Source organism: Orycteropus afer, unplaced genomic scaffold, assembly GCF_000298275.1.
Source record: "Orycteropus afer afer isolate SDZICR_OR568_19922 unplaced genomic scaffold, OryAfe1.0 scaffold00193, whole genome shotgun sequence".
In the NCBI taxonomy this organism is placed as follows: Eukaryota; Metazoa; Chordata; class Mammalia; order Tubulidentata; family Orycteropodidae; genus Orycteropus; species Orycteropus afer.
In genome coordinates this window covers 3,654,240-3,663,915 of record NW_006921780.1, presented here as the reverse complement: position 1 = coordinate 3,663,915, position 9,676 = coordinate 3,654,240, and the positions used below count along the sequence as shown (strand labels likewise).

Genomic DNA, 9,676 nt, shown 5'->3' with positions numbered 1-9,676 from the left:
TCACTCAGCATAATGTAACAGTCCACTCTATCTTGCAACTCTCTTAACTTCCTCACCATTTAGAAGTTCTGTAACTACACAATCTTTTCCCTCTTTTTGTTTGTAGTTGCTGATGTGGTAAACTTTTATGGAAATAGATTGCCCCCTTCCTTCCATGAAGCAGCTGGTGGGTTTGAACCAGCAATCTTCTGGTTAGCAGTCAAATGCCTTAGGCACTGTGCCACCAGAGCTCCTTATGAAAATAATAGAGATACAAAAACTTTAAAACATAAAACAGTCACATTTAATATAGTTTTAAGAAGCCCCCTACCCCAACTCAGAGATGTGGATATACTTTCTTCAAAATCATGGCTATTCTCTTCAACCTCCCACAATGAAACTCACTAGATTAAACTTTTAAAAATATAGAAACAAAGACTAAGATATTTCAATTTGGCTGCTGAAACAAGACATACACATTTCATCACAAAGAAGACTGCACAAGACAGATTTGTGAAGTTGTTTAATTAAATGAGGATATACCTTGCCCAGTGCTAAAAGTCTCTGTAAAAAGGCCAGTGTATTAAGAAATATTTCTGCCTACAACTCTGCGTAGGGCATCCTTGACTTCTTTGTTCCTCAGGCTGTAAACAACAGGGTTTAGCAGGGGTGTGATGATTGTGTAGGCAACTGAGAGAAGAAGGTCTTGTTCTACAGAGTTTTCTGACTTGGGCTTGAGGTAGGCAATGGAGGCACAGCCATAGTGGACAATGACCACAGTGAGATGTGACGCACAGGTGGCAAAGGCCTTCTTCCGTCCCTCAGCTGAGGTAATCTTGAGTATTGTAGAGATAATGAGGACATAGGAGATGAAGACCAGGCCCATGGGAACCAGGATCACAAATAAACTGACAACAAAGTTGATTATCTCATTGATTGTGGTGTCAATACAAGAGAGTTTCATGACAGGGAGGATATCACAGAAGAAATGCTCAACCACTCTATGACAAAAAGGTAAGGTAAATATGGATGTTACCTGGACAGCTGCCATGACCAGACCAATACCAAAGGCTCCACCCATCAGCTGGACACACACCTTCTTGTTCATGATAACTGTATATCTCAGGGGGTTGCAGATGGCCACATAGCGATCATAGCCCATCACTGTTAGCAGAAAACAGTTGTTGATGGCCAAGGTGACAAAGAAGAACATTTGAGTGGTACAGCCTACCAGGGAGATTGGCTGGTTCTGGGCTAAGAGACTGGAGAGCATCCGCGGAATGATGACCAGTGTGTACACAGTCTCCGAACTGGCCAGCATGCTCAAGAAGAAGTACATGGGAGTGTGGAGGTGATGGTCAATGCGGATGATTGTCACAATTATGGCATTGCCAGCTAATGTTAATACATACAAAATGAGGAAAACTACAAAGAGGATGATCTGGTGTTCATAAAAGCTGGAGAATCCTAAGAAAACAAACTCTGTTACCTCTGAGAGGTTACTTTTCTGCATTCCTCAATTTCAGTGTCTAGAAGCAATGTAGGGAGTCAACATGCATAAATTCCCATTGCAACCTGGATTCTAGAACAGGGATTGAGAAATGTATATAAAAAATACCAAAATTAATGTGTTATGTTTTTGCTCTATAATTAGTAGAGTACTAGCATAGGTCATACGGTTATCCCCCATCACATGTGTTTTGCTTTTGCTACATCCTCAATCTTCCCTGAAGCCTTTGGCCAATATGTAAGACCATCATACATATCTTCAAAATATCACCCATAAATACGTTGTTTTTATAAAGAAGGGATAAAAAGCCCTTTCTTGGAACAACATGGAAGCCACAAGGGGCTCTGACCCAGGCAGCCCAGCTTTGCCCCTGTTTATCTCCTAGGCGAAGTGAGACCAGCTACAAAATAGGAGTGAAAGAGTTAGATTCACTCAGTTAGGGTCACTGGTGGATAGCACTCACTTAAGGAACAAAAACAAGGAGCAGAATTAATCTTTGGGGAAATCTATCTTCTGGAACACCTTAATAAATGAACAGGAGGTGTTCCAGGCCCACCTTGGATGGTCTAGGTGGGACAAATAATGAGCAAATTTTCTTTTTTGGAAAAGCATTGGCAGAGATTTGAAGGTTTGGGGCAAGTAAGCTAAAAAGAGAAGGGGAAATTGCTGTAAAACAAAAAGGAAGAGCAGCAACATCTCAGGAGACTGGGACTTGTATGAAAGAAGTAACTAATTTATTTTTTGCCAGAGGGACTTTTAAGCATGAAGAAGTATAGGTTTTGTATTAAATTGTTTGCTATGTGATGTAAACTCCCTCTAGAGCCCCAATTCTTCATTTAAATCTATGATGTTCGGTCAGTAGTATTTGGGAAGTGAAGATAATTGGATGATGAGGCACAGTGAAGAAAAAGGGCACCACATGCAAGAGGTGAAATCTAGAATGAGGAAGAAACATTCCTTGCTAGTAATGACTGTAAGAAATTCAAGGCCCTCTTTTGCCCTACCATTCCTGTTGCAAACACAACATTTCCTAAAAATTTAGTGAGGGACTCTGGAATTGTCACCATATGTCAAATAGTGCTTTGAGCCATTTCACTTAAAAAACAAGATAACACCAACAGGCTGGAGGACTTGGGGACATTCAGGAGGCTGCCACTCAGGTAGGTAATAGATTTCAACATTGTGGATGTTTTGGAAAATATTCTATTATATGAAATAAGAAGGTCAAAATTTCAACAAAAAGTAAGTCTTACTAACAATGACAGTAATTCACATTAACAGAGATACTTACCAACTGGATAGGCAAAAATTAGTGATCGACTGTGGAACTCCAAGGAACTTCTTAGAAATAAATAATATTAAAAATTCAGTTCCTCATTCACATTAGTCACATTTCAAATGCTGAAAAGTCACATGTGGCTAGTGGCTACCATATCAGTCAGTGCGTATATCAAACACTTCCTTCACTGAAGAAAGTTTTCTTGAACTGTATTGCTATAGTATCTTGCCATAGAGAGATGTCTGGAATAAATCAAATAATATAAAAGCTATTTAAAAAACACTAATATGATGTGCTGTCATATAGTTAAAAATGTGTGTGTGTATGTATGTGTGTGCATGCTCATATATATTTGTACACATGGAAAAAATGTCTGGAAGGATATATACCCCATGTTATACTGTGTTAATTGCTAAATTTAGATGAGGGTGAGATTACAGGAACATTGACTTTTTACAATGCTGTATTCATAGGCAGTATTATCACTCTTATTTTTAAATTTGAGCATAAAGACATAGCTCATAAATAGTCTGGAGAAGTCAAAAAGGATGATGACTGAGAACAGATAGTATATTGAGCAAGAAAGAGGTTACTGATGACCTTATTGGACACAACTTCAAGAGAGTCTTAAGATGAAAACCTGATTATAGGGAGCATATAAGGAATTTTGTTAATATGAGCACAACAGACCAATAGATTTCATTTGCTTTTTCTCTTTCCTGAAGATCTTGTTGCAATGACTGACCACACACACACACACACACACACACACACAAAAGTTAAGGGGATGTTGAGATAGGAGAAGTGTAGACATATTTGGGGCAGGGAAGAGGAAGAAAATAAACTGAATTGAGTTAGGAGAAGGAAAAGATCCCTGGTACCTTTAATTTGGAGCTAAAAATTACTGCTCTCGTCCCATATCTGCCACACATTTGTTGTCAATACACTTCATATAAATATGAACTTACTCTCTGAACGAGTTATAAAGATATAGACAGGATGGCTGGTGATCCACTAGATATGGGGAAAAGGGGCCTGGTACACAAGCCCAGGAACAAAAGGAAAAAGGAGTAACTTTATTGCCTCTGGTGCACATTTGAATTGTGTTCAATGGACAATGAAAGAGTATCTTGTGATAGGATGTTCTTAAAACTTGGGGAAAAAACAAAAAAGAGAGCCAGATCAAGCCACATGGAAGCACAGAACAGCCCCTTTTATCCATTTTTTTTTTTTTTTTTCAAATTGTTGAATATTTACTTAGAGGAAAGGTTGTGGGTTGTGCTGTGTGTGAGGGAAAGGTGAACCAGAGCTGTGGGGGGTGTGTGTGGTGCTATCATGGGAACTCAGCTGCAGCTGAAATAGAGCACTCCATTTAGCCTAAAGCAAAGAAACAAATAGAAGAGCCCTGCAGTAATTGAGACTTCCCCTCCATTGATACACTTGAGTAAGCACCTATACTGCCTAGAATAGATCATCTGCTCATTCTGATTTTTTCAAGTATTATTCTCAGCCACATTGCTCTCCTGGACAGAAGTTCTATTATGCATTTTCCTCCATTTTCTTTGATATTTCCACAGATGTTTTAGCATTCTTTGTAAATTGAGGGCAAATGTCTCAACTTCTTAATCTTTGTCTTTTTGAGGCACAGAAGCAATCCAAAATCATTACTGCCGAGAAATGTATGGATCAAATGTCAAATACAGGGTGGTTGCTGTCCCTGAGAGTGAGGGGGACCCAAGTAAAAGAGAAAGGGAAGCATGGGAGGCAGACGCTGGGAGTAAGTGACATTGTTAGTCTTTCTTCTTCTTCTTTTCTTGCTTTTTGTCCTTCTTAATTCTTCCCTCTTCTCCCCTTTGCTTTCCTTTTCTTCCTCTTCAGCCTATCTTTCTCTTTCTTCTTCTTCTTTTCTTTCTTCTTCTTCTTTTCTTTCTTTCTTTCTTTTTTTTTTTTTTTTTACAGTTTCTCACAGAAGAAATCAGGTAGCAATGAACACCAGTGTTTGCCTTGGGGAGATAGAAGAGGTCATGGAAACCATCGTGGAGTCAAAGAAGTGTATGGAATGGGTGGCTCAGTTCCATCGTGGGGACTGGGTCAGCTGTTAGAACATGTGCCAATGAATTTCAGGACTATTTTAGTACAGATTGTTGTTGTTGTTGTTATGTGCCATCGAGTCGGCCCCGACTCATAGCGACCCCTCCTTGGGTTTCCGAGGCAGTATCACTACGGAAGTAGGATTGCCCAACCTTCCTTCTGAGGAGTGGCTGGTGGTACAGATAGCTACCTCTTTTTCCTCCAACTAGTTGCTCTTTTGAGTCTTTGCCCAACCAGAAGTGAGTGCAGCTGCGCACAGTAGCAGTAGCTCTTTTATCACTCAAATCTGGGCCCTCTCTGTGCCTGTACCCTCAGGGTGGTTCTGTGTAGGGGACACACCAGTAGATAATCTCACAAGCCCGGTGTAGAACAGAAAGGAGCTTTCAGAATGATTTATACATTCCAGAAGGATAAGAACCCTGTGGGAGAGTAAGGACACTGAAGTGTGCTCATGCATCAAAATCTTAGTCATGAAGGCAATATTTCTACAAGAGTAAAAAGAAAAATAAAGTGGAGGGGGAAACAGAATTTGAGGATGCCAAAGAAACGCCACTGGCAAAGGGAAGAAATTATGATCCAAACCATGGATACTTACAGATACTGAAATCTTTAGAAGCAAAATCTGTGCCTAGAAAAGGAATCTTCGTTTTCAAAAATCAAAATAGTCAAGGTAGACTAGGCCCTTCTGTAAGTATATTTTCTGTGTAAAGGAATTATGCAGTTAAAAAAGAAATGATCTATCTTTTTGCTAGTTTTCTTCCTTCCCTCTTTCTCTATTCTTTCTTTCTTTCCTCCCTTCCTTCTTTCTACCTTTCTTCTTTTCATTTTTTTAAACAAAATATTTCCAAGGATCCAGGCATGGAGGAGTTGACTTCTTTAAAAAATGACAATTATGTGAACATTAAAATAAATAGGACAGTGACCTTTTTTTGGAACAGAACTTCATCAGGCTCAAAAGTGTCCACTTACCTTCTTATGTCTGTGGAATCTGTGCTTTTTTTCTGGTTTTAGAATATACTGGAAAATTGCAACTTACTTAATAAGTTGTTAACTGCAGTACCAAAAAATCTGATTGTCATTGTTTTGTAAAAGAAATCACAGAACCTTTGTGTCTTTCCAAGTTCAGCCTTATTGGGTTCTAGGTCAGCATCCAGATTCTTCTGTCATTTACATTTCTCCGGACTCTGGCTGAAGCAGAAGGTGACACATTAACACTGAGCCCCTCTGGCCCTGTTGGCTTTGCCTTGAGAGCAGCTACTCCTTTAAACTCTATGATTGAGGAAGCATTCTCTGGGGAGAAGTTCTGTTTTCTAGCTTTTGTCTCCAGGGTTAATTTGCCAAGAGACTTACTCTGCATCCCATGGGTCTTCACGGAGTTAGAATCCAGAGATGAACCAGGGGATCTCATTACAAATAGAGCACCTAAGTGCTACTGGGCAAGATCCACTCACATAGGCATGGAACTTAACTCTTCTTCTAGGGAGAAAATGACTCAACTCAGATGAAGAACATGTTGAATGTCACATGGTACTATGCCTGTTCTTTTGAACCCCTATTAATGTTTGTCAATGTTTAGTTATTATCAGTGAAAATACAGCTACATACAAGTCAAATACGATGACCCTCTATTAATATAGAAAAGGAGCATTGGACTGTTAACCAAAAGGTCAATGGTCTGAACCCACTAACCACTCCCTGTGGGAGAAAGATGAGGCAATCTGCTTCCATAAAGTTTTACAGCCTTGGAAACCCTGTGGGGCAGTTCTATTCTGTCCTGTAGGTAGAATGACTCAACAGCAATGTGTTTGGTTTGGTTTGGTTTGGTATGCATATAGAAAGACCTTACCTTATTTCTCCTACTAGCAGAGAATGTGTATAGATTTGAGTGACACAAAGTGTTTGCACTTGACTAGTAACCTAAAGGTTGGCAATTTGAACCTACCTAGGGGCCATGGAAGAAAGACTTGACAATCTGCTTCAGTAACTATTACTGTCAAGAAAACCATGTGGAGCAGTTGTACTCTGTAACAAATGGTTTTTGTTTGTTTGTTTGTTTTTAAAGTCAGGTAAGCTTTCAGTTTGGGGAAGGGACTTAAAATGGAGCATGAATATTTCTTTTTTTTATTTGTAGGAATGTATCAAGAAGTAAATGTGAATGATTTAACTTTAGGTAATTATCCTCTTCATCATCAGAAATAATACTTGTTAATGCTTTATGATGTGCAAGAACTTGTACTAAGTAAGTGTTTTGCATTTATTATCACATACAATCCTCAAAAGAACCCTTGAGTTGAAAGGAAGAAGGAAGCTGCTGTAGTAGTTGGAGCTCTAGTTGAAGTTCTTTACATTTGCCTTTGGTCTATCACTCTAGCTACAACTGTATGTGCCTCTTGTAGACACATTAGCAACATTAGATTAGTTTTTCTTCTGGATCCTGTGGTTGTATGTTACATCATTCAAATGCTTTTTGCCACTGCTCCAAATATGTGGTGATGGCTCTAGCATCTCTCACAATGGACTCGTAGAAGGAAGACCACAGCCGGACAAACCATGAATGGAAAATTCTGGAGCCCAACTGGAATTTAGTTTACAATCTAATCAGCTACTTAGGCCTGTAAAGGTAAGGATTAAAAGTGACCCAAGTCTGCAGCCTATATGACTATGAGATGAGAACAGGATGGTGCCCGGCTACCAACGTCAACACTCAGAGGTGGATCTATGTGGGAGATCCTGGATAGAGAGGGAGAACAATGTGGAAAAAACCTCAAAATCATTTAGAATAAAAAGGGGAGGGGCTAGGCTTGCTGGTCTGTTAGAGCCTGGTGGAACCACTGAGACTACGGTCCCTAGCTGCCCTTCAGGTGGCTTCCAGCCAAACAAAAGACAGGCATATTTGTCTTTAACTTGACTGTTAACCAGAAGGCTGGCAGTTCAAATTCACCAGCCACTCCTCGGAAGGAAAGTTGGGCATCTACTTCCGTAGTGATACTGCCTTGGCAACCCAAGGAGGGGTCGCTATGAATCGAGGCCGACTCAACAGTATGTAACAACAACAACAAAGAGGTAGATACACTCCTTGGAGACAACAATCATGGGGGAAAGAAAGGTTATTTATGTACAGGGAGATAGCTCAGGGGGCAGGGGTGCATGGAGGGATGGACGCAGGGAAGAGGTGACTGTTGGGAGGAAATGGGAGGGGAGCTATTGCATTGTGGTGAATTGAATTGTGGTCAATTTCATGAGACAGTGTATGTGAACTGCTGTATGGAAAGTGAATTTGCTCTGTAATTTTCACCCAAATCACAATTTAAAAAAAAAAGTGACCCAAGTCATGTTTTACTGGTTTGGTCTTGTTCTTTGAATGGAGTTACCCAACATCCACTGCCATCAGGTTGATTCTGACTCATAGTGACCCGTTAGGACTGAGTAGAACTGCCTACAGGGTGTCCAAGGTGTATATCTTTAAAGAAATAAACCAACTGATCTTCCCCAGAGCTATTTGAACAACTGACCTTTTTGGTTAGTAGCTGAATTCTTTAACCACTACACTACCAGAGTGGCTTTGAATGGTCTTAAACACCTACTTTGTGTAAACAATAAACAGTCCCATGACTTCCTAAAAAGTTTACACATTGCCCTCAAAATATGACTATGCATTGATCCTCTTTAGTCCAAAATAGACAAAATATCTTTTTTCATCCCTACCCCAGCTTAAGCCTGATATAACACATTTCCTAAATTCAAGGAGACTGCATTGCTTTAAGCTCAGGCCTCTCCACAGCATGTCTCATATAGAACCCAGAGAGAACTTAGAGCCCTTTCACTCAGGAAGATGTATAAAAACTCAAAAAACTCACTGCTGTCGAGTAGGATCAGACTCATAGTGACCCCGCCTTGGGTTTCTGAGGCAGTATCGCTACAGAAGTAGATTGCCCAATCTTCCTTCTGAGGAGAGGCTGGTGGATTTGAATTGCTAGGTTTCTGGTTAGCAGTCAAATGCCTTAGGCACTATGCCACTAGAGTGCGGACTTCATTAAAGCCGGTTTTGGAGTTGGAACATGTGGCTAATATTTTTCTGAAGCCCCACAAATGAGATCAAGATAATTTCTTCTACAGAGTAGAGGCTCAAAAATTGCTTTTTGTGTTAGAAATGACTCCCGGTTTTAGCCATTCGTTGTGTATCATATGGACTCCTTGTTCCCTAAGGTCTACAGCTCAGACACAAGTGTGGAGGTGGTGAAAATTATCAAAATCTTTGACATTGAGTCAGTACCTAGTCATGTTCCTGGGTCATCATAACTTCCAGGCCCTTCCATTTTTCTTATGGTTTCTGAATAACTCAGGTCATTTTCTCTGTAACTTCTGGTGTTTTCACCTTTTTGACTACCAATATACCTGAAAACACTCCTGAAGCAAGTCACTAGAAATTCCATCTCTGTTTTAAACAATTTTAAAAAGGAAGTCTTTTTTTCCTCAATTTTGATTTGACATGCCATTGATATGATAGATATCAGATGATAAAGAGTATGACATAGACCCACTCATTTGCAAAACTTACAAAAGAAAAAAAAAGGGTTAAAGACCAGCTTAATTATTCTTCTATCCCTCTGCCATGACAAGGTGTATAGTGTGTAGGAATGGGAAATAATTTTATGTAGATATTTCTTTGGAGAGAGCTGTAGGTTTGTAATGAGAGAGAGGTGGGGTTATACTCCTACTATCCTGAGAGAATAAGTGGTGGTTTTTCTAATGCCTTCATCTCAGTCCTAATAAGGGGGCTACATGGAATCACGAGAGCTTGAAATATGCTCTTTGCT

At 39.8% G+C, this 9,676-nt stretch overlaps 1 protein-coding gene across 1 annotated transcript in view; it reads right to left on the bottom strand.

Annotated features, from left to right (window-relative positions):
- Positions 1 to 562: 562 nt before the first annotated feature.
- Positions 563 to 9,676, bottom strand: part of LOC103202851 (putative olfactory receptor 10J6) — a 189,506-nt gene continuing 180,392 nt past the window's right edge. The window contains 1 exon segment of the mRNA XM_007947786.2: positions 563 to 1,494. Within this exon segment, the coding sequence (XP_007945977.2) occupies positions 563 to 1,494 (932 nt within the window).